The sequence below is a fragment of the Lepeophtheirus salmonis genome, chromosome 9 (assembly GCF_016086655.4).
Source record: "Lepeophtheirus salmonis chromosome 9, UVic_Lsal_1.4, whole genome shotgun sequence".
Taxonomy (NCBI): Eukaryota; Metazoa; Arthropoda; class Copepoda; order Siphonostomatoida; family Caligidae; genus Lepeophtheirus; species Lepeophtheirus salmonis.
The window spans coordinates 17,398,918-17,426,223 of NC_052139.2; the positions used below are offsets into that span (position 1 = coordinate 17,398,918).

General features: G+C 31.1%; 2 protein-coding genes across 3 annotated transcripts in view; both read left to right on the plus strand.

Annotated features, from left to right (window-relative positions):
- Positions 1–27,306, plus strand: part of Polr2I (RNA polymerase II subunit RpII15) — a 566,921-nt gene that overhangs the window by 165,843 nt on the left and 373,772 nt on the right. The gene's annotated exons all lie outside the window — the stretch shown is intronic.
- The window catches only part of LOC121124046 (uncharacterized), a 105,624-nt gene that overhangs the window by 30,488 nt on the left and 47,830 nt on the right, over positions 1–27,306 (plus strand). The window contains exon 2 of the mRNA XM_040719155.2: positions 2,211–2,406. Within this exon, the coding sequence (XP_040575089.1) occupies positions 2,388–2,406 (19 nt within the window). The 5' untranslated portion in view covers positions 2,211–2,387. The remainder of the gene's footprint in view (positions 1–2,210; positions 2,407–27,306) is intronic.

Genomic DNA, 27,306 nt, shown 5'->3' on the forward strand with positions numbered 1-27,306 from the left:
GAATAAGATATTTTTCTTTCAATATCTAATTATCCTACTTTTCTAGCCTTTAATCATTAAAAAAAATAAATCAATATATTTTTAGGGTATTTCGGTACATATTATTTAGGCATCAATTAGTATTCAATGCAGTCTTTTATTTTTCTTAAAGCGATTTGATGAAGTTTCATAAAGATTTATTTGACATTTGCTCATTTTATGTTATAAAAATAGCAGCAATGAGCCCTCAAGATGGTGTCGCCTTAAATTATAATGTAATTTATTGTGACTGGTATTTTTGTTGGGAACATTTTCGCCGGGGGGTAATTTTACTGCCTACATTTTTGCCGCTGGTAATTTTGCCTCGAGGAGATTTTGCTACATGACATATTCGCCCCTTTCATGTTATCGGTTCGAACTTTACTGTTGTATCTCAATCAGATTAATTATATAGCTAGGAGAAGAAAAAGAAAAAAAGCAATAATGATGAAATAATTAGTAAATAAAAATAAGGAAGGGATATTCAATGAGTTCCAATACTCACTTGAGGAGCACAAGCTCCAATCACGTAGTCTGTTGTCGTGGAAAAAATAATTTCTGATGAGAAATTGTTGATGGTCAATTCATATGAACTTTGTACAATTATAAAGCTATAATGAATGTATTTGTCGTAATTTTAATTTTATATCAGCGTTTTGTGGTATTTTAAGCAACTTGCATTTGGGATAATCCCAAAAATAACGGATCGACGGAATACTTACAATTCAAAATCAAAGAAGAACAGACAATTTATGACGTCCGTGAAAACTCTGTACAGGAAGTGAGAAATTTATTTGGGGATTTCTCTGTTTCTTAATTTTTGCTCTATTATTTTCGTGTAAATTCCTAAAATATTCTTGGAAGGGTGTAACTTTTATACGTGAACTATGAAAAGTATAATTTTTATCATTTAAAGATTATATAGTTGGAGTACAGAGTCCCGAAGATAGTTCTAAAAAACCTCATGATCACGTCACGCTATGGGAAAATCCATCTTTATTGATGAACTCTGACATAAAAATGGTTATATAATTATAGGAACAAATAAGAGATATACAAACTTCTACACGTTTATAGTATGTATTACAAAATATTACAAATAACATCCTTAGGCTAGTATTATTCCCTCAAGTGCCTTCTTTTATCATGAGAAAGTAAATAAATATCCCTATCACATTGCATCGTCATATATCTCAATAATAATATTTCTTCCTTCAGGTATTTGAAATGTTTGTATTTATTGCGGTTGTTGCAAAAAAAAAAAAAAAATAGGATAAATATTTCAGTTTTTTATTAGGTTCTCAAAGATTTTGAGGTTGCCTCCGGTTCCGTCCTACATCTTTAGAACACGTCCAAATAATACCTAATGTACCTCTCTAATTGACATTTTTAAATAAACGTCATCGTCAATCTATCTTCATCAATTATTATAAAATACTTTAATAATGAATATATTAAAGTAAGGTTTCTTGTAATTGAACAGATTTTGTACTCAACTCAGTCAAATTGTATCAACTCACTGAGTACACAAATTGCATCTCATGGTCACATAATGAAATACCTTAATACCTTAATGAAACATCCTTTAGGATTGAAGGCAGCAAGAATTAATGTTACGATAAATACCTAGGAGTGTAACTTTTTTAAATTAGGACGTTTCTCAAGGACGGATATAGGTTACAGGATCGGATTTAAGTAACTTATTAAATACCGATGCAACGGTTAAAAATAAGTTGTACGTCAATCCTATATAGATAAAATGCATAGAGTGAAGAAGATATTAATTTAAAAATGTCAATAGGTTATCAAAGTATTTTCAAACAGATTATTTTAAGAAGTATATTAATATTTTAATATTCTTTTAAATACATCAAAAGCTATCCAAAAAAATTGGACGAGTTATATAATACATAAAATATGTAATTGATCCTCAGGTTTTGTAGAATTTTTTTTATTTAAAAATAATAAAACTTCATTAATAGGTAAAACGTTAATATAACGAGTAAAAAATAACATCCTTCCAAAAAGTTTTTAGGGAGCTATTAAAATATGTTGTGTACCAAACTTCTCTCTTCCAAATGATTATTTAATGAGAAGGATTTTTTACGATGGAATTTATTATATTTGTTAAACGGCTTTGATTACTTAAAAAAAACACCCTATAACCTCGTTTCTCATAATTGACTTTTCAGAGAGCTACATCTTTTACTTTAACGTAGCAATATATAGAATACAGAAAGATTGGAGGTCCTTCGAGAAAACCCTACAACGTGATGCCAAAATTCATCTAACGCACCTTATCGTCTACAAATATTCATCATATTCATATCTGTTTTTAAATCAAAATTAGCCTCTTTCAAGGGTACGACATGGACAGAAGGATGCCAGGTAAGAAAAATATATCATTTTTATGCTTTAGAAAACACCAATGCATTTTGTTTTCAATATTACTTGACTTCATGAGAAATTTCCCATGAAGATTTGTGTGAATGTTGTCCTGGTTTTAAGTTATGATAATTTTTCGACACATGTCGACAAATGGAATTATATTTCAAAATGGTTCAACCACAAATATTACATTTTTTTGTATAAAGAAATTAACCCATCTTTTTACAAGCTTTCTATTTGTGTAGTTTTTTCGTGTTTTTTATGACTTGTTGACATCTTACTAGGAAACTAAAGAAAACAAATTATTTAAATAAAATGAAGAAATAAGCCAAAATGAAGCAATTTACAGAACTACTCATTTAAATCTGTTAAAGAAGGAGAGAGGTGGGCTAATTGGCCACTCAATTCAGTTTTTGGTACTTGTGATTGCCAGCAATTATTCTGCACTTATAGAATATATCTACCGATCTATCTCATCTAGAGATGGATCTGATCCATCTAAGGATCAGTTGATAGTTGTTCCATCTGCAGCTGGACTACCATAAAATAACCATCCTCATTGCACCCCAGAAACACTAGATATCCTGTGGACCTCAAGATAGGTTATTTGATAGCTAATTTTGTTTCAAATTGCCTTTTACCGGAAAATATTTAGTAATTAATGAAAAATCTAGACTTTGCAGATCCCTATTTTTTATAACAAAGTGCAGAGACTAGGCAAACCACCCAAATGCCTCTCCCTAAAGCCAAGTAAAAAAAGTGTTTAACATCTACATAATTTGAACAACTGGGATGGGGAAAAATTGCCATCAGAAAATTACCCGCTATAGAATTGAAGCCCGCAGTTATACTAAATTTATTATGATTCATTTATCCTATCTACAGGATTGTATGTCCCATCCAAGGGTATGTTGATTGTTTTCCCTTCTCCAGATAGACGATAACAAAATAAACCTGCTAATTACCCAAATTGCACCACAGGTACATGGAATTTGTTGAGTATAACTGTGGGACCTTGATACAGGCTAAAATTGTCATCACTTCAAAGAACCCGCAATATACATTCCTATACTCCAGGTCAACAGTTGGTGCAGTATAAACTTTGAGCATTGAGGAAGATTAAAAACCACCACCGTCGCTTCGAACAATAAAAGACCCCTTCAAATGCTCAAAAAAAGATTATCCTTGAGTAAAAAGTGTAAGACTTCCAAATATTGAGGCAAAATTACCCAGCCAAATTGAAGAAAATATAAAACACGCAGGTTTCCCTGAAATAGATGGAGAACTGGGATAATTATGTGAAATTGACTCATTTGGAGGAAAAGACCAGAAAAGAGTAGAGTGCAATATTATGGACGTGTTGCTCGGCTGGAGTAGTAAAAGTACAGCATTTTCTTTGAAATTCCAGCTATTACTACCAACACATTGGAGGAAGTAATTCAAAATATGGGTAAATATCTAAAAGATAAAAAGCAATTTGTGGCAGCAAGATATAAATCCATTAGAAGAAAACAAGCTAATTTTGATGAATTTTATTGTGAATTAAAGATGTTGGCGAAAAAAGTAGAAATTTATGAAATTCAATCAGAAGATTGGTTGGTCACTCTAGTCACATGTGGAGTCAGGGACGATGATGTTCCCCTAAAACTTTTAGAAACCACTCAACAACTTAATTTGAAAGAGACTATTAACTTGTGCAGAACAGTTGAGACTGCAAAGAGTAACAAAGAAAGTTTAAATGATTTAATATTAAAGGGTATTAATAGAATTTCAAAGGCCGAAAGTGGATTTGAAGGAAGAAGTGAGAGTTAAGAAAAAACATGGTTAAGAAAGAGAGAATTAATATATAGACAATGTGGGTTTGAAGCGAATCATTACGGAAGACCATTTCCTGCTAAATAAATGGAATGCCGAAATTGTGGAAAAAAAAGTTCAATATGCAAAATTATGCCGGTCCAAGAACATGAGTTCAGTATAACTCGTCAGTTGAGTTCGTGGATGTGAACTGAATAAAATTCCAATTGATATTCTGAATGTAAATGGAGAATATATATTGGGAATAAAATTTATATACGTGATAATGGTGCAATGGCTTCTATTGCAGGCTTAAGAGTTGATAAAGATTTAGATTTACCATCAAAGAAACCATGGCATTCATCTGTTAGCCCCAAGATAGTTGGTGTGAACGGCTCAAGATTGGAGGTTATTTTTAGTGTTAAACTAATAATTAGACTCGGTAATCGCCGAAATAAAGAGATTGTCTATTTTGTGAAGAATATTGAATATTTTTGGGGGGAAAAAATGCAAAGGATATGTTTTTATCACAGCATGCGTGTATGGGATTGAGAATTATACACCCAGATTTCACTAGACAATTAATGGAAGAATAGATTAGTCAATCGTTAGTGAATGCAATTATTAAATGTGATAAAACTCTAAATTTTAATATATCAGAAAAAGTCAAAATGGATCTTTTACCAGACTTGATAGCCGAATTTTAAGATTTAAAGACCTGAGATGAAGAACTAAAGACGATAAAATTAAAGAATGAATTTTTATGGGACAATATACATACCAAATCTATGGAAAAAATAAAGGACACATTGACGAATATCTGTCCTCGCCATTTTCAAACCGAAGAAGGAAACACGCCTCGAAACGGATGCATTCAGATTGAAAGGTCTTGAATTCGATCTACTACAAAAACATGAAGAAAGATGGAGATTAGTTCAATGTGGTTTAAGATTTGTTAACGATGTCAAATCACGGTACAGAATGGTAGAGTTGGAATCTCTTGCGATTTACCTGAGGGAATTACCAAAGCTTGAAGTCGTCACTGATCATCATTCACTCCCAACAATATGCAATTCATATTCTCTAAATGATATCCAAACCCCAAAAGTCTATAAGATAAAGATGGATCTCCAACACTACCAATTTTATGTTAAATGAAAGAAAGGAAACCATCATTTAATTACTCATTCTGTATGTAGAACACCTGTTGAAGACCCAAAAGAAGAAGAATACATCATGGATGGAGCGGAAGATTTAATACGTTTAGCCATAGCCAGAGTCACTGTAATGGAAAAAATAATAGGCATATTGGATTTATACATCCTATTATTGAAGAAATTAAAAAAATAGCTAAGGTCGATAAAGACTATCAAATTTTAATAAGATTTATTGAAAGCAGTCTTTGTCAGAAGAATATATTTTCAAATCTATTTGTGAAGTTATTCAAGACTATGTGGAATGATTTGACAGTTGACTAGTTCTAACGGAAACACGTATTATCATTCCAAAAGCATGTCAAAAAGATGTACTACTAAAACTTGATTCAGCGCATCAGGGAATCACTCAGACAAAGAGACGTGCGCGAGACTGTTTACTGGCCTGGAAGTAATAATGAAATCGAAATAACCATTGAGAAATGTGATTCATGTCGAACTCAAAGAGCAAGTCAATGAAAAGAGGAATTATAAAAAGATGTAATTCCTTCAATGATTTTTGAATCAATGTCAACGGGTATATTTTCATTAAATGGGAAATCTTACCTTGTAGATGTCGATACTCTATCTGGTTATACAGTTATAGAGGAGTATAAAAAGGATCCTAATACTGATCAAATTATTAAAACGTTTTCTAGGTGGTTCATGGATTTTGGATATCCCAAGAATTTAAGTTTGGATCAGTGTGGTGTTTATACATGTAAGAAATTTCAAGAATTTCTACAAAAAAATGGACTTATTTGGTCACTTTCGAGCCCGTATTATCCACAAAGCAATGATATGCAAAAGCAGCTGTAAAAAATATAAAGAATTTACTTGATAAGTGCAACACTCAAACAATCAACTCCGATGAATTTCGTGATGGATTACTAGAATATCGTAATGCACCTCGTCAGTATGGGTATTCACCAAATCAAATAGTTTATGACAAAAATTTGAGATCCCATATTCCTACTCTGAATTATAATAAGATGAAACCATTAGACAATCGCGATGTAGTAGACACAATGTAATTAGAGAGATAGAGAGATCAAAAAAATATTCTAATAAATTATGTAAGTTGGGAGGACAGTGCCGATTCTCAGTTCCGTTTCAAAAAAGTGAAACTTTATATTTTATATTATTCAACAAAATAGTAGAGCTTATCTAATTCGTCTCGATAATGGGAGAACCTATTGGAGGAATAGGAAGTTTCTACGTTTGTTTCGTGGAGAAGAGACGAAGAAAGGCAATTTCGTGTTTCCACTTTCACAAACGTTGGGCTAGTTGACACGAAATTCAATTTATGGTATATTACTCAGTTTGTACTCAATTTTGCTGCGAATTTCATACCATCGTTGATCATAATTTAGCTTAGAACCAATTCGACAATTTTTGTACATACTGGCTGGTAATTTTTTTTACAACTCTATCGAAAGTACTCCCCTTGCTTATACGTTTAAATTTTCAACATTATCATTTATTATTGTATGTATACTTGAAAGGATTTTAATCCATTCTCACATCTTAGATGATATTTTGTCGTACATGGACATGATTTTTCCTTCTTTCCTTTGGGTATATTTAGATTGCATCACCTGTAACTTGCAAATAAGGTCAATCAAGTTTGTATAAACTGTTTATGCATTATTACCTATTTTATGGTGTAGCATCTGCAATGTAACTATTTATAACCTTAAAGTGTTTCTTGCCGGTTAAAATGAGTGTCGTGAAATATGTTATTATATTATGTAAGTACTAGTGATGGGCTTAAGTTTGACAAACCTAAACCGATATGAAACTGTTATAATCGTTAGTGAATAAGGCTCTTTAAAGAAGTTCGCTCTGGACCGGTCTCAAATCAAAATTTGGGCGAGTGACAGTTTTGGGTCATTCCACGTCAAGTGCACACACTTTTTTGCAATTAATGGCATGAACATCTCCGATTTTGATGATTTTTGGTGAGCTGGCTTTTCTATATAAAATAAGAAAGTGTGTGAAATATTAGGGTTCTGTGACTCACCTGGGCTGTTCTAGGCCCGCTCAAAGTTGGTCATAATGTGTTGGACCAGTGTTGTTTAGAAGACCATAATTCCACTCATAGTGGCTCGATTTTAATACAAATTACGTTAAAAGATGCAAAAGAACACAAACTTTAACTTATATTCAATCATAATCTTATTATAATCAAAAATAAAAGTTTGGAGCTCTGGTGCAGCCTTCAAAATGGCGCCCCTGCCATACAACAACCCCGATTTTGTTTTAATTTTCGTAGAACATATATTGATATACCAACTTTGAGCAGGCCTAGAACGGCCCAGGGGAGTCACAGAACCCAAATATTTCACAAACTCTCTTATTTCATATAGAAAAGCCAGCTCACCGAAAATTAGTAAAATCAGGGATGGTCATGCCGTGAGGGTGTGTACCCTTGACGTGGAATTACCCTTTCACAAAAATAGCACTCCCTTTTAAAATTTTAGTCTAGACTGATTGAATAGATTAATTTTGGATGGCGTCAGTTGGGTTTCAAAACTGTGAACATGGTCTGAAATATTGGTATGGACTGAAATATCGGTCCAAATTGATTGTTCCAATAGAGGAATGTTTGTTGAAGATATCAGTTGGGTTGCAAAATTGTGACCATCGACCTACAATAACATCACATGAAGTTAAATGTGCAGCATAAATCATATTTGTACAACTTATTCATCAGGATAGGGTTGGTCCATAGCGGGGGCTTTACTTGCTTTCATCATTTGGTGGGGCTTTGCCACCAAAATTATCTACACCATAATATAATTACTTATATAAATAGGTTTATATATATATATGTATACTATCAGAGGGTGCCCGAGTTAGAGGGATGAATAGAGGGGAATGGAAACAAAGAATGAAGGTAGAAATAAAGAGAAAGAGAGGGATTTAGAAAGATACAGAGGGATAAATGAAGAGGAAGAGACAGAAAGTTTGATAGAAGGAGTGAAGGGTAATGAGGTTTTATTTCGGTCAAAAACAGAATCTTAATTACCTCGGAGGCCCAAGAACTATTAGAGATACATTTTTTGTTACTTTATACGTCTACTTGCAAAAATTCAGACGGAACTGTTCACTTATTTTGGATTCCATATAAGATACCTCCAAAAACAGACTATAAAAAATTATTGAAGACCGAACCGGATAAAAAAATTTGGTCTTGGATCGTGTCTCAACACCGTTATGTACTTTTATAGTGCCGTCTTCCTACGAACAAATTACTTTCTACTAAGAGTTGTTGTTTTTTTTCCACATAAAACAACAACTTGTGTAACTTTCCTTGAAGAATAATTATATACAACTTCTAAAACATCATTCCACCCACGAAAAAAAAATTTAGCAGACAAAAGATTTCTATTTCGTACATGAAATATGTTTCTACTTAATTGTGGATATCTTTTGAATCAACTAATGTATATATAAGAAGACGCTCCAAGTCGTAGTAAGTAGTAGTGGACAACAGATCATCTTCCTTCTTTAATTTTATTATTTTTCATTTTTATGGTGCATTTCCATAATTGATAGTTATAATTATTATATCTTATGTATATATTTCGACTTTGATGTATGAGCTCTTTGTATTGCTCCGAGATATTCCGAACTAAATTAATTAAATAAAGAGAGAAGGAGGAATGATTATTCATTTCAACCACTCAGAAAATTAAAGGGTGTCATACTGTGAGGATTGATGACTTTCATCTGGTGTTGTGCAAATTATCATAACATTGATATAACAGGTTTAGTCAAAAGAAATCCATTATAATTATTTTTTTGCACATACGTTTATCTCCTAGGCAATCAAAACAGTGCTTAAATGACGGTCAGACTCGACGATTTCTACTATTTTATTCCCATTTTCGACAATTAGCCTTCCACAGCGTGCTGCACCTTTGACATCAAAATTATCGGAACGGAATCGACGTAACCAAAATAACCCGTGATTGGTTGTTACAGCATCAGGACCATCATCACTTTGGCACCCCCTCTCAAACAAACCTTAGTCACTTATCTTTTTAACACCATCTAGCATAAAGCCATTGCACTTATACAACACGAGATACACATTACCAGAGCAATCTATTGTAATATAAAGGACAATTACAGTTGTGTATCAGCTAGGGAACGTTTTGGGTTGAGTTTTTAAATGAACAGTTAGTGCCACCCTACTGGAGCAAATGGTCTAAGCATGGTGGTTATTTAGTTAAAGATATTAGAAAACCCTGGGACGAAGAAAATGTCCTAGGATAACTTGTGTGGGCTTTAATTTACTGCAGCCTCAGTGAGACCCGCAATTCCATTAGCCCTAATGGAAATTTTGGATTAGGAAAAAAAAAAAAAAAACATAATATATTTTTAGGAAAATGTCATGGAAAAAATAATTCCCATGCAAATTAATATTTGGGTGCAGTGCAATATGTTTTTGCAAAGGGTTCTGCAATAGTTAAGACCGTTCCTGAGGATAACTACGAAGGTTATTATACACGTAAAATTGCTAAATACATGTTGTGTACAAGTTGTGACTTTCTACAAGTTGCAACCAAAAAATGAGATGAATAATTTCAAAAGAAGGATTTACAGTACTTGGGACAAGGATAATATCATAATTGAGTATTCCGTACATGATTGATATATGAATGGTAATTTTTGACTATTATAATACAAATAAATAATGTATAAGTATTCTGTGATTCAGTATAAAGTTCAAATCTCCATAGTTATACTTTTTCTACCTAAATTTATAATAACCATGTAATTTTAATAGGTTAAAATGAAATGAAAGTATGAATTGATTGTTGGGCATTGGAATGACATATGTTCTAATTAAATAATGAACTTTAAGATGAAGAAATTGCAGCGTGTACAATTGGCTTGTAGAAAGAAAGAAATTTCGTATTTCTTTCTTACGCCCTTTTTTTAAAACTAAGTATATCTTGTTCATTCGGATCATCCGCTGAAGTGTGATAAAGGCGTGTTTGTATACTACAAATGTTTTTAGTACAGTATTGCGCTTGGCCGGTTCAGTCATAAATTATCGTGGGCTTAGTATGGAGGTGTGAAAAGAAGAAATTCGCCGCATTTTGCATTTTTAATCCTTGAAATTTCGGAAGTGCAATGTAACTGGCAATGAAAAATAGATCACTTACGTCAATGTCAAATAACAGAGCTTGTGGTCGGAAAGCCCACGAAGCGACTCACTCCGTTGCCTAGCTAAGAATTGCCAAATTGTTGCTGAGTATTTGGTGGGATTGGCAGGGAATAATCTACCTTGAAGTGCTCCCCTATGTCCAATCCCTCAATTTTGTCCTCTACAGTAAACAATTTGACCGTTTGAAGTTTGCAATCGAACGAAAATTCGAATGTATTCGTATTGGTGAATAGGAGACAACACCAGACGTTACATATTTTTAATAACCCACCAGAAGGTCCTGGGATGGGAGGTTCTTATTCATGTAACCTACAACCTGGATCTTGTACCAAATGACTCATGTCTGTGCCTGTTTACGGGTAACGTGATTGGAGTACAAATTTTGCCTCATAAGAGGCCTGTATAAATTTGTTTGTCCCAGTTACGTTGCAAAAATAAACAAGGGCATCTACGAGAAGGGTATTATGAACATAACAGATCATACTTGGCATAAATCGGGTAATTGTAAAACGAAAAAAACGGAAACACTTTTTCCCCAACATAATATATATATTTATAAATAATATATAACTTCATACACTTATATAAAATCTATCCTTTGTCAGAGTTTTATCGTCACGAACCTTCATAAATCTGTACTGAAAGGCTTTTCAAATCCATTTTTTAAGAACTCTTATAAAAGAAAAAAAAATACAATGCGAAATGATAACTATAAAAATATTAATAAATCAATTCTTTCACTGATAAAAGTCAATTCTCGTATGTATATTTTTTACATTTTAGAATAGATATACATTATTCATATATGTAACTCAAAAAGGACAGGAAATAACAAGAGAATGAGGAAAATCATTAATCGAAGCACCTTTAATTTGATGAGAAATGCGTATTGAATAAATCCCAATTCTATCTCTTCCCAATCAACTCCATAGATGATAAAATAAATTTCTTTTCCTTCGTTTCTTTTCTTCTCTTTTTTAATTAATGATCAGAGTTCTTTTATAAGTTACAGTCATAAAAAACTATAAATCTCTTTTTATTTTTTGGAAAAGTTAATTCTAGGAGTACGTACAAAGTATATAGGAGGTGTGTGGGTGTTTATTCCTCTCCATTCTCTCACTTTCTTTAGTTCTACATATATATATATAAATAGAACAAGAAACTGTTTCTACTTATATGCATCTCGATTTATGGGTACAAAAGCATTTCTTTTTATCTTCTTTACAAACAACTGCATGGACGACACTTTGAGATTTTTGTGAGTTAACACAAAAAACAATCTCGAACTAAAGTAAAGAAAAGGAGAAAATTTAAGGGCCAATTATTTTTTTACATCAAAACGAATTACAGTTCAATATTTCATATACATATTTTTGTTATTGGCTTAACAAGTACGTCTGCAGTATTTTAATAATATTTATTTGTATATATATTTAATCATTTTTTTTTTGGAATTAAAATAAATAAATAAATCCCCGAGTAAAAAATTTTTAGAAATTTTTTTGAATATTAAACTAAAAAAAAAAAATCAGAAAGCCACAGTTTTTTTAAAAAAACTATCTTAAAATATTAAATTTTTTTGAAAAAAAATTCAAAATATAAATTTTAATTATTAAATTTTTTGGAAAAAAATTAAAAAACCCATAGCTTTTTACACAAAAATTAAATTTCTGGCAAAAAAAATCAAAAATCCAAGGTTATTCTCAAAATAAGAAAAATTTTCTAAAAAAATTTCCAAAATCCAGAGCTGTTCACCAAAAATTAAATTCGAAAAATTTATAATTTTTCGAATTTTATTTTTTCAAATTTTACAATTTTGGGAGAAAAATTCCAAAATCCATAGTTACTCACAGAAAATCATTCAAAAATTAAACATTTAGGATAGGATGTTCACTACTTAGTAATTAAATAGTAATGACGACTGCTAAGGAACAGAAAATCCATTTTTCAAAAAAACGTACCAGATAAAAAGTACACCGGATTTTCATCACTGACGCTCATATATAAATTTAGAATAACTTCTTTAAAAGAATATTACTTAGCAATATTATAATGGAGTATCGAATAAAATACTTCGTAGGATTTTAGTATTATGAAATATACCTTTATGTAAGTAAAAATTAAAATTCTTTAAAAATTATGGAGAAATAATATGCCAATGATAGCCATATAGGAGTACTTAAGAGATAAATAGGAATTCGTATTATTGACTCAAATGGCTACCTGATTTTGGACTTCTTTTTTTTTTGTTTCTTTTGGCAGGAAAAATAAGGTCATGCAATAAAGGTAACGACGTGCCTGATTGAGGGGTTGTAAAAATATGGTTTATGCAACACATTTAACTTTGAATGGCATTATACACAAATGAGGTCAACAATTCATATATATATGTGATAGATCTGAATTAAAGGTTATACTTTCAAAAGCAAATATTTAATGACACCTAGATACTCAATTTTGTCCTTTTGCACAAAAACACGAACATCAACTCAATCTAACAACTCTAACTTAACAACTGTGAATTAAAGGTTATACTTTCAAAAGCAAATATATAATGACACCTAGATACTCAATACACGCACATCAACTCAATCTAACAACTTTAACCTAACAATTGCACGTCCAAAATTGCGGAAACTTTCATGAGTAACTGCCAACAGATGGTAGATAGATGTGGCTAAAGGTACCATCAGGGAAACAAGAATAAAGTGTTATCAATAAAAAATGTTTTTCCTTATCTCTAATTTTGGTTTGTCTAAAATTTTGCATACATAAGCGCTTTGAACTACTTTTGCACAGTTCATTGTTATCACGTCTTTGGACTCAGATTCATCTAATGTAATTTAATAGACGTTTTGGATAAGTTAGAAGGAGTAAATGATATAATGTTTACTTATACTTAATCAGTGCAGCGCCATCTAACCAATTAAAGGAGCATTAAAAAGTCCCCTTAGTAACAGCTGCAATATTTCATTAATACGACTGCATAATTATTTCTTATATCAAAAATATTTATACGATTTACATCAAAGATATATTGTGACCCTGTATACATTTTCGATGCTATGCATATAGCTATAGCCTTTACGCACACGCCTGGAGTATTTCATTGATACGACTACATATTTATTTCTTAGATCCATATATGTACATGATGGAAGTAATGGAGCATTATATAAAGTCCACCCGGTCCCTTGTTTTCATATATTCATACAGGCAGAAGAACAAACTTGGTTTTATTAATATAGATAACACTTCAAAAATGTAATATTTGAAAAACAAAATCAAAAAATTATATATATATTTGAAATTTAATTTTGAAATTTTTTTGCAAAAATTTAACTTTTTGGGAATAGCCTTAGATTTTTGAATTTTACTTCTTCAGAAATTAATTTTTGTGTAAAAAACTGTGGGTTTTTAAATTTTTTTAAAAAAATGGATAATTAAAATTTAATCTTTGAATTTTTTTCCCAAAAATTTAATAATTAAAATTAAATTTTTAAATTTTTTTCCTAAATATTTAATTTTTCAATTTTTTTAACTACAAAACTTAATATTTGAAATATATATTTCAAAAAATATAATGTTCGAAATTTATTTTAAAGAATTCAATTTTTGAATGATTTTCTGTGAATAGCTTTGGAGTTTGGTGTTTTCCTCCCAAAAATGTAATGTTTGAAAAATAAAATTCGAAAAATTTATAATTTTTCGAATTTAATTTTTGGGAAAAAATTTCAAAAATTAAATTTTAATTATTAAACCCACAGCTTTTGACTCAAAAATTAAATTTCTGGAGAAAAAAATCAAAAAATCGAGGGCTATTCTCAAAATAAGAAATTTTTTGTAGAATTTTTTTCAAAATCTACAACTGTTCACCAAAAATTAAATTCGAAAAATTTATAACTTATAAATAAATTTTAAGGATTTGTTGTAGAACTATAAATATAGGTCCTTGTTATACCTGGAGAAGAATTTTTCGCTTTTTTCTTTGCACAGCTGATCTTATGAAACGTCTTGAGCATTATTCTTCCTCCCTTCCAAAACATTCTTCAAATTGCCAGTGGTACCATGTTGATTTTTGGTTTCTCTTTTTAACATGCCCTAGAAAGGGACTGTATTTTCATCATTAATGATAGTAAAATTTATTCATATAAATATTAAGACGGCTTATATTTAATCGTGCAGGGATCTATAAGAAATTGTATTCATGTCCAGGAGCATAAGTACAATAAGTATTATAAAGAATTTACTATTAAATAGCTATGAGATAACAAGGCAGTCTAGGAAAGCTGACAGCAAAATATGAAGTGTATAATTGCGTTATATAGGTAACGCCATGAAGGAAAAGATAATTTGTCAATAGATTGAAACCGAAAAAAATCAATCCAAATCCCCTTGTTAACTTTATTGTATCATGCAACCTCTTCTTTTTTTAAAATGAGCTACTCTTAATTAAAGCAATCAACTTCAAGTACACTGATTAGGAGAAAATGAGCAGAATCTTCGATAGCTGACACCAAAATACAAATACATTTTTGTGTTTGGTAGGTAACGCTATTTCATTTTCAGACTCAAAAACTGGTCCAGGGTTTGAAAACGATTAAATTTTAATACGGTCCCGAAAAATCCCTCAAGACCAAAGAGAATACAAATCAATCTTGGGCCAAGTCTCAACACTATTAGTAGCAACCGTAAAGTGTGGTAGGAGTCTTTTATTGTTTAAGATGATCAAAATGATGATAACATGATCATTCTTTATATCTCACTTAGCTTGTTAATAATAAAAGAAAAACTATACTGTCTAAGACATTTCTTATTAAGAACTTCGTTGTAATTAGATTTATTTATCTATATTCTACAAATATAATACGTTAGAAACAGTGACACAATAGACATATTTTACTATTGTTACATATTGTTGATCAATATATAGATATATATGCTAACAAAAAGCAAGCTAGAATATTTTTCTTATTAAGAAAATTAGAGACAGGATAACAGTTGAATTTTCTTGGGAATTATTCTCAATTTCTAGGAACAAATTATTTTTATCAGCTATTTTGAGTGTGCCGCCAATTCCACTTTAAGTAAGCAAAAATTAAGTAAGTTCAATATACATAGACATATTTTATTTGAAATACCGTATTGGAGCCAAAAAAAGTATTTTTATCAAATAAAAGGTCTAAAATATAGTTAAAAGTCTCGAATATCTTAACTCATAATTTGAATAGTTTGAGCTATAATTGGCTCAAATAGATATTTTAAATATTTGCCGATACGAAGTAATCAAATATTTTACAATTTTCTCCTTTTCTTCTTTTTTATTCAAAAATGCCTTTATATTGACACACAACATATTTAGTGATTTAACAATCAAAAAATACAAGATGAGGAAAAATGTCCAATTTATACTTATACAACAGCCCAATAATTCATAGACTTTTTCCAATCAATTAAAGTCTTTTTATCTCTGGGATGAGTTGAGATATTTAAGCATGATAACTATTTATGGAATTGTGGAAATCATTTAAGAGCAATTCTATAAAAACTATATATATGCCCCATCCATACAAAAATAAGCTAGAATGATTTTCCTCAAAATAAAGTGTGACATGCATTTATATTCTGCGACAAATTATCATGACAAATAGCACTTAAAGTGCTCAAAACTGATCGTAACAATTGAAAAATGACAAAACAGTCAGTTAAATTTCGAAGGGGCTATATTGTGTGTAATATAATTCCCATAAATCAAGTAAAATTTCTAAACTAAAGCTTAATTATCTCAAATATCTTGACTCATTAAACGTTGCAACTTGTACACAACATATATGTATTGTGTATGTGGCAATTTTAATGTCTTAAAACTTATTATTTGATTACAATATTAGTCATTCAAATAGCCATCTATTAATTGATATTATCATTTCATTTTGCTCTACTATAATGACATGGTTATTATGTATTTATGAGTAATATAATTGGGGGCATTTCTCTTTTACACTGTCTCACAGAATACTTAAACTTGGGTAATTTGTATTAGAATAGTCAAAAATAACATCATAAATATTGGAACCCTTTTACAATAGGTTTGTTTGTCGTACTTTCATTTGGTGATTGTCTTAACCTCTTTGAGATGAACGCAGTATCTTCTTATCTTGCTACTTATTTACTTAGTAGATAGGTGAGCGATTTTGGCCATAAGGAAAAACTATAGGACTGAACTTTCAAAATATATTCATAGTAGGTATTTTTGGAGGCGTACGCTCATAAATAAATCAGCCTTAAGAGCGTCAAAACCAAAAATATGCAACAACGCAGAGCTCCAATTCCGGAGCTATCCGTGTGTGGAAAGTCACCATCCCAGATCTCCAATGTGGTTGGCTTTAATCACTCTACTGTGTACTTAGTGACCACAAGAGGCACATCGAAAGCTTCCACAAGGTCGAGATCAAGGCCAAAGGAATTGGTTGAGACAGTTAAAGGCACTAATAAGATGCAGTCAATCACCTTGCTCGTGAATTTTACCACCATGCGCCGCATGGTGAAGCAAGATTTAAACCTTCATACCTAAAAGATAATTCTTTATAAGGGTTTGAAGTCTCGGGATGGAGTAAAGTGTGTTACATGCTAGAAAATCCTCCTCGAGAAGCTTGAAATGTAAGACTATTGTCCTTCTCGCAAACCCGACTGTTCCCTCTGGACTTTGGTATTTTGGGCATCTCAAGAAAAATTTTTAGGGAGCCTGATACACAACAAAGGATCAACTGTAGGCCGCCATCATCACTGCTTGTGCCAACCTAGAGCCGAGCTTTTAAACTAACTGCTGTGCAAAGTTCCGCACCAGGCTGAAACGGGCTAATAAAGCAAAATGCGACTGTATTTATTAAGAATGCAAATATGGTGTCTGATTCTTTTTATGATTAAATTTTCATAATTTGATACTTTTCTTCTAATTATAACAATTTTTGTAATTTTGTATCATGGAGTGTCGCATTTTAGACGAAGGAGCCTGTATAACCTCATGTCTACAAAACTATTTTTTGAGGGTGCTAAAGCTTCTAAGATATTAGTAAGAGAAAGAAAGAAAGCGTATTTTCCCCACTCAGTATATCCCTTATACTTAACTTTAACAGTTATACCTTTTTATTCATACCAATCCTGTCTTCAAGACAGGGCATTAGCATATAATTTGAATAACGTGCTTCTATACATAAGTACTCTAAACGTACATTTATTTGTACATAAAATACATACACACAATCTCATAGCAGCCTAATGTACCTACATTCAGTGTATAGCAAGAACTATAACAGCACAACTTTTTTTAACATTTGGTATATGGTCTACGTCAACATAAAAACAATCTTGAACAAAAAATCCAGAAAAAGAGAAAATCCCAATTTATTTTTGCATCATATATGAAGGTTGTTAAAAGTATGTCTAAAGTACGAGAAATGGTACTTCTGGAGCGTATTGAGGTTATTTTTAGTTAGTAGCATTTCTTGGAAGAAAACATACCAACTTTCAGCCAAATTGGTCTATTTCTTTCTGTTTGGCATTCCTTTGAATCGAGGAAGTGAAGTGATTTTCTAATGGACGAAAAAGAATTTTGTGTTTTTATTAAACATTACTTTATGAAAGGCACAACCCCTCAGGAGACTAAAAAGAAGCTTGATAAACATTATAAGGACTCTTCCATCTTCATTCGTTGTTTCTATTCCCTTCTATTCAGCCCTCAAACTTGGGTACCCACTGCTAGTATTAAAATAATTTATGCGTGTGTGTGTGATGTACGTACGTCCCGCTTAGAAAAACAATCATAAAAACCCACATATTTCAAAAACAGAGATAAATTCAGACTTTAGACATAAAAATAAAAGTCGTTCAGAATTTTGAGTTACGTACGTTAGCCCATTATTAATTTTGATTCGGCAAGATTCCTGGGCTCTTAAAGACATATAAGTTAATTTTTTTCATAAAACAAGATCGATTTCCCGTGTCTCAAAGTTTTTTTAAAGGTATGGATTCTCGATTCGAAAATGCAAAAAAAAATTAAAAATCCAAGTGAAATTATTGTACGAACAGAAAAAGGGAGAATGTATATTAAATACGAATTAAAAATGGGAATTAGGAAAAGATGAGCGAGTTAATATTAGTGTGTATCTTCAATCTGAGCAAGTTAGTAATGGTAATGAAAATAAATATATCACAGGGTCAAACATTTTGAAAAATTGCTTTAAATTTACCAAAATCAGTATTTTCACATGGTCAAATAACTGTTATATTTTCAAGAGTGTAAAAGGGGGAGGGGGGGGGATACGGGTTTGATTATATTCATATATATACATCAAATGTACCGAAACAACAAAATTATGTTGTATAAAAAGAAATTTTATAATAGAAATTTACCAAGTATATCGTAAATCGTTTTGAATTAGAATTTTGACTAAATTAGCTAAATATAAATATAAAATCTTTTTAATTTTTTATTGACTATCTTTAAGATAGCGTGTTCGTGCTCGTATATAATATAAAATAAACGTATTTAGTAAGTAATTATAATACGGTATTGAATTTTTTTGAAAATGCCCTGCACCATCTACTAAATCGTCGGTTTTCCGATTTCCATCCCATAGATCAGCCCACGTCTAACGATTACATTATGTAAGTTTTAGAAAGATGATGTTAAACTGAACTGTTTAGTTAATTAATATGCGTTCTTCTCACTAATTGCCTTTGTTTTCCTTCGCCCATACCTTCCCAAAAGAATTGTGTTTTGTACTATATGTTATTACTTGTGTATTTTTGTTTGAAATTGTTTATTTAAAATGCGATTATTGCGTGCCAAATTTTACTGACAAATATTGCCAAAAAGAAAGTACAACATGTGTAGAATAAACATTATTTTACTCCCACATATTTTTGCTTCAATATTTTCCAAAAATGTGGAAATGCTTATTTCAAGTACCGAGTGGGCACTTCAAATCTGAACACTTTGAATTATATCTTCAACAAGATATAATTAATTGATTAACAATGGAATTTCAACAAAATTGATAGTATAAATGGGTGTGGGTCTGAGCTCTCTTAATCATTCATGTAGCCGCTCTCCGCGGTAATGATGGATTCTAGGCAGCGATGGAAGTACTGGGACCCGCTGCGGATGTAGTCCTCTATCATGGCGTCCCATCTGGTTGATACTGACTTTTAGGGCCTTGGTGTTGTGTTTGGATGACCGACACTGCAGGGGGTTTCTTCCAAAAAGTATACTCGAGGGGGTTGGCGTCAATGCTGGATAGAGGCCAAATGTGTCTAAAAAGAGTTAAAAAGACTCATTCAAAACACATTCAAAAGGGTATTGCAACAAACGAAATAGGTTTCTTTCATTTTTAGTGTCAAAACTGTTGTCCCCCCCTCACGTCCTACTTTTTTGATAACTCTCTGTACCCTGAAACCCGAGATCTTTTTCATGGGCCCACTGCACTTGAGGGGATTTAAACATGATGTTTCCTTTCACTACTCAGGGTGTAGTTTGACCTTTTTGACAGACCTCTTTTCCTTTCCAGTTGTTTTGAACTTTCTGCCGGCGTATACGGTGGTACTGGAGACCCCCAACTGAATAGATTGAGCGAATGAAAATTTGTCGATCACGTTCAACTGTCATTTTCTCTCCTTGTAAGTAAGTTAGAGAGCTCAGTTTGTTTTTAAAGTAACTAATAGCGTATGCTTCAATAAATCAGAATGTGAATTGATTTCAATTACTCAACTTTCATAAATTCTTGATTTAGTATGTTTTCAGATGTCATTGGACCACCCGGTACCGGTCTGACCCGGTTATGATTTTTATTTTAGTTCAGTCTTGATCGGTCCAAAAAAAAAAATCGGTTTGGATCGATACCACATGACAAAAATTGAGTTGGATTGGTCCCATTTAAAATTCAGTCTAGACTAGAATATTGTTCGATAATACAAATAAATCCCCTGGAGCGTCCCCTTTCCAGTTAAAACTTGACAAGATCTCAAACTTTAAGCCCATGGAGGATATCAAATTTTAATCAAAAATCACCCGTTGGATTCTTCTTAGTCGTCAACTGAACTTGTTCTAAAAATATTGTATGTTTTTGATTTCTTGATTCCTTTATACATATTTTTTGAGTTGGTAGCTCTCAACCATTTGAGGAATCATAAAGTTTTAAAAAGGTTAATGCCCTTAGTCTATGAGTGAAATAGTGGTAAGTACTGTTGATTTTTCTTTTTTATTATTCCTCCGACTATTTGTTTACTTATTAATAAGGCCGACATTGCCATACGTTTAATGACCCGAATAGATCTTCTTGTAATAATTTTAAATGAATAATTCAGTATATTTATGCAATAATTATATAGTCTTTTTTCTATATTTGTTTAAATTACTCATTACTATTAGTCTGTTCCACACTATGAGGTTCAAATGTCCACAGTTATACTACTTTAAATACATTAGCAAGTAATTTTAATAGATCCAAATGAAATGATTTCATCAATTTATAGTAGATACTTTAAATAACTGATGTTGTTATTAAAGAAGGCAGAATGACTTTTTGAAATTGTAACTTGTACAATCTGTTTATATATGTTACAATTTGTACATAAATACCAACTTGTACAAAATATTAAGTACAGTTTTTATTTTATTTGATGATGATGTCTTGAAATTAAATTTAAATTCGTTGATATACGATGTTAAAACATAAAAATACTTTTTTGATCTTAAGGTTAATTTTAGCAGTGTGTACGCTTTAAAAAAAATGTTTTATTTAGATACTAAATGACTTTTTAATGTACAAAATAGGAAAGTTCTATTAATCAATGACTTACTACTTTTTCCTTATCATCATTTTTGCATTCATTTTTACAAAATCCCTTGATACACATTTTTAAGTATATGTATACAATCATACAAATGTTGGAGTTTGGTCTGAAAAACTTGGACCGACCTGAGACCGATATAATTTATGTTGGACTAAAGTAATTCGGTCCTTTTAAGAAGTTTTGTCTGGATCCGTCTAACAGAAAAATTTGTGGTTGATTGGTTTCATTTAAATTTTGGTCTAGACCGATATTAAGCATAAAATGTCAATAACCTCATGTGTGTTCCCAAATTGTACAAATCAGTAGAATCATGTCATATTATGAGTACAGAAGGACATAACTAAGCAAGAGGGGGTGTAAGGATAAAAGTTTTAGTAAATAAACAAATATAAAATAAGTAAGCCTGAAAATAAAGACCACGTAATCAATATTTGTAGCAACTAGTGATTGTTGAATATTTAGTGATGAAATTTGTGTGTATTTTGGGGATATTAAAAAAATATATATTAAGATTGAAACCCAGGCAATTTGAAGAATTTTTTGGAGGAGACTACTTTAGATGTCATTACGTTTCATTAGATCAGCTACAAGTCAGCTATGACGAGGAAGGAGTATGAGAAGGGCAGAGGCAGGAACTACTGAGCATGAAACTAAAGATTGATATTGGAGTCCAAAAGAAAGAAACCAAAAATCATCATGGTAACTCTAACAATTTGAAGAATATTTTGGAAAAGAGTAGCTCAGTTGTCATGACGTTTTATAAGATAAGCAAAATCAGCTGTGACAAGGGAGAAGGGGAAAAAAATAAAAATGAACAAGGGCATTCCCAAGAATTACTCCAAGGTTGATCATTAATTTTACTCTGAAAAAGACTTAAAATTATAACCCTAACATCCTTAAGGTTACTTTCTGTCTTTAATCAGTACACAGAAATGTTCAATCAAGTTTTGTATAGCATTAAATGTAGTAGGAAAAGAAGTTCCCTCCTCAGGAGTTAAATAACAATGGCAACATTTGAGGAAAAGAAAATTTACTCTTCAGAAAACCAATTCCAAAAGAAGGGGCTTCCTAAAAATTACACACGAGTTAGATCACTATGAATATAACTAAATATGTCATGATGAAAATCCAGCGTAGAATTGGCATGCTATAAAAAAAAGAAACCGAAAACCAGACATGGTAACCCTGACAATTTGAAGAATGTTTTGGAGAAGAGGAATAGTATACTTTTGACGTTTCATTAGATCATCTACAATCAGCTGTTACAAGGAAGACAGGGAGAAGGATATAAACAATAATATTTGCTAGAATTACTTCGATGTCAATCCCCAATTCTACTCTGAGTCCAACAAGGACCTACAATTATAACTCAGCAACAAATCCTCAGGGTCACGCTCAGTCATTTATGAGCACACAGGATTGTTCAATTAGGGTTTGAATAAAATTGAATCTATTTAGGATGTACAACAACTACTCAAGAATTAAATAATAATGACAACAAAGGAATTGATTATTCATACTACCAATTTAAAAAAAAAAAAAAAAAAAAAAACAGCCCATCTAAAATATACATTGAATTTTCATTACTTTGCTATAGTAAACTAACTACTTTTTTTTTTTTTTTGATCGATTAGAAACAAGAAAAGTAGGGTAATTAGAGGAAAATATATTATTCTTTCCATTATTATTTTTTTCTACAACTCGAAAAATTGTATAACACTGTCATATCGTATTTTTGATGCATTTTTTGGGTCATACTCTTATAAATAATACAACAAGGAAATACAGCGATAACATTCTTATAGACATTAACATTGAAGTATTTTTATTTGTGGGTCCCATTTCGACCATCAATAGCTGACTATTTTACTTCATATTAATGCAAAAAAGGTTTCATATGTTATGGAACTTGGTTATTTAGGTCCCCAACATGAAGGTCATCAAAATTGAAATGTCACGCGCGCAAAGACTCTCTATATGGACTTCAAAGACTATTCCGAGATCAGATGGAGTAATTGGTATAATATTACGTTTACTTATGCTTAATCAGTGCAACTCCTCCATACCAATAATATTTTTTTTAAATCGATCAAGAAAAAAAATCACTTCTGTCATAACCGGGAAAAAAATTATGTCTAAGACCGAGTCTCAACCCTATTACGCACATACTTTAGTAGGAGTATATACAATATATGCACAAGTCATTTTTTTCTGCATAACAGGTAAATAAACTGCATACTCTGACTTAATTTGTTGATTCATTGAAAAAACACAAATTTAATCATTTATCTTATATGTATAAAATATTATGTACTTTGCTATTCATGAAGGTCATGTGATATTCTTTGAAGGGGGGAATAGATTTCATTGAATTTTGCGCAATGCTATTTTTTTATATATTCATATGTCAGAAGTTGTTGTGTCATTCCTGGAGACACGACATGAGGTGGTAAAATGTCAGTATTCTCAAAATTGTGTTTGTCATCTGTTAAAAAAGCATCTGTCATGCTCTAGGTATTGATGGCATGGTGAGTTGTGGCAAGCCACTGTTTGACTTACGAAATAACATAATTATCTACTGGTAGTGTTGTTCGATCCTTAATTAAGACTGAAGATTGCAGTTCAGTCCTAAAACTATATTTAAGTTTGATCCTTGATGACGTCACTCTACTTTACTTCTTGTTTTAAATCAGTTCTAGACCTGAGAATCCGAAGGTCTTAAGGACTGGACCCAAAGACTCAAGTGTAGCGACAAAATAAGAACTGACAATAATATATCTACTAGTATTGAGACTCGGTCCATCACCAATTATTTTTTGTAATTGATAATCTGAAGAATGAAGTTTCTTTTCCTTTGGTTATTACATAGCTCTTGAGTAGTGAACTTGTTTACCTTCTACATTCATTTATACTCATAACCAGATTGAACATACGCGTGTGCTCATAAAAGACGGATAGTAACCATTAGGATTTACTGCAGAGTTATAGTTATAAGTCCTTGTTCGACTAAGAGTATAATTTATCATCGATATTGGAGTCATTCTTCCCCATATCTTTGTTTATTTCCTTTCCCCTCGTCCTCTCGTCAAAGCTGATTTCATGAAACGTAATGACAGTTACGTTCCTCTCGTCCAAAACATTCTCCACATTGTAAAAATTAGGATATGGATTTTTAGTTTCTTTTTCTTTGACACAAAACACTACATTTTGTAGTGAGAATCATTCGAAATCTATGCATCCATAAATCATAACATGAAATTGTAACCATAAAACTAAAATGTATAACAATTTGAAATTTAGATTTTCTTTTAATCACTATTCCCAAAACTTCTCATCATTCTAAGATCATTAAGACCGGAATAAGTGCACTTTAGTCTGCGTTTTCCAAGATTTAGAACCAAAGAAAGATAAAGTGAATTTAAAGAATGTATTTATAACTTGATCATCCACCCCAAGAGATTCTCGAATTCGGAGTTCTCTATTCCAGGAGGGACGAAGGGATGAAAATTCCACCGAGCTATGTCCGTTTAAACTTTGTTATACGTCACTGTCCCGGAAAAAAAATATATTATGTCATAAAAAAATTATATATAAAATTATTCTTGCCCAAAAACTAGACCGAATTGTTCATTTGGTCCATTTGCATCCCTTTTTCCTATGGACAACTCTAGGCCAATTTTTGCGTGTGGACTAAACTTCTTTAAAGGATCGAATAAGATCGGTCAACAAGAATAATAATGGCTACATACTTTTTCCTTAGAAATATCCTCCTATTTGGAGCAAGGTTATTTTATTTTCAAACTGATAAGAAGCTTAGGTTTAATCTTTACTCTCGTTTTACTTGAAATAGGAGTTTGAAATTTGACTAATTCCAAATATTAATTTTATCGAAAAAAAAAAAAAAATCTACAGCTATTTCTGAAAAATATAAATTTATAATAAAAAAATAAATAAAAAATCCACAGCTACTATTAAAAAATTAAAATTTAAAGTAATATATTTGTTTTGGAGAAAAAATTGAAAAATTAAATTAAATTTTAAATATTAAGTTTTGAAAAAAAAAATTATATCACTAAATTTTCTAGTAAAAAGGTCAAATGTCTTCATTTGGAGGCGCGTGGGTTACAGCTCCTCCAACCCAGCCCCTGCGTATATCCTTGCTTATGCTGGTCCTTAGAATGGACGGAACTGAACCTAATAAGTAAGGACTGACATAACACTAACACCCTCTATGGGCGGTTTTTTTTTTTGTCGAAGGACAATTTACCTAATGACATTTAGCTGAAGGACTAGTTGGGACATTTGTCCTAAAAATGCTACTTTTATATATAGATGTGTACAATTGTATATTTTAATTCAATTATAAATGATAATATGCTAAAATGTAATTTTTTCAACATATAAATGTCATATAGGTAAGTAAATGAGTGTTCTTTGCAGAAAAATATTTGTTTTATCAGTTATCATGATCATTTGATAAATACATCTACACAGCAGTAGTATACGGTTCGAATATTGTTCAAATGATAATTAATTCATAACGGAGAAGTAATTAAAACTTTTTCCATTAGAAAAGCTGCTGTTTTTATTTATTATTTAATTTATTGAAAGTATCAAAATGGTACAGATTCGGACTATATTCAAACTACAAATTGTCCTTGGCAAATTGACATTCAGCAAAAATATTTCGACCAATTGTCAGCTCACAACAAGAAGCAGTGTAATTTAATGATTATATAATTAAGTTGGTGATATAACAACATTTATTTTGATTCTACTACCAGCCATTTTACCTAATTATGAGCTTATATTATTTACAAGTATATTATCTTCCATTTAGATGGGTTCCTATTTCATTAGAGAAAAAAAGTAGAAATCTTACATTATCATCTAATATTATCCCATGGAATACTTATCTATTAGTCATTTACATCAGGAAAAATCAAAATAATACATGGTATGGTATTTCTACAAATCATTGTATTATACTTATCACAATTGTAGCCTGTCAACACAAAAGCAAGATATAATCATTTTTCTTAAAAAATACTTTAGATTACGTTTGAATTTTTAAACGAATTATTGTTCATTTATATCAACAAATTATTCTTATTAACCCCTTGAGTGTGTAACAAATCACACTTAAAGGAGATAACATTTATCATGACAATACAAGAAAGGATAAAAAAAGGATATATTGACTGATTATAGTTGAAAGGGGTAACCTTGGCGGCAATATAAGTCTCTCAAATCAATTTAAGTTCCATACTATAGTTAAACCTCTTAAGATTCTTATCTTTTCCCAAAAATTTGAATAATAAAACTCTAATTGACCCAAATATGTCGATGAAATATTGGGATTTTCTCTGTTTCCTTGATTTTTGTTCAAAATTGATATTATGTTGACGCACAAGCATTGTTAATTTAAAATGTTTCGTGTCATTTTTTGACAGAAATTTGTATACAGCATTCTATTTGCTTTTGATTCTTTTTATGCGTTAATTAATCCATATTCTATTTTATCTTACTTGGACATGACGAAATAAAATTAATAAAAACCAATTTACCCATCTTATCAAAATTACGAAATGGTCAAACACAAAATATATATTTTATTGTTTGAACTATAATTAAATAGGTAAATTCAAAGTCCTTGAACAATAACCACGTCTTTTATTTTATTTCTTATTTTACATAAAAAATAATTTTTTTATTCATTCCACTCAAAAAATAAAAAAATATCATCTTGCTCAAATAACTAGTATGTATTGGGCCCAGAGGAATAAACCTATAATTATATCTATAACACAAAGGCCTTTCTGAGGCTTCCTTTTATTTAGGAACTATGTACATACATTAGATTGTTCCGTTTTCAGG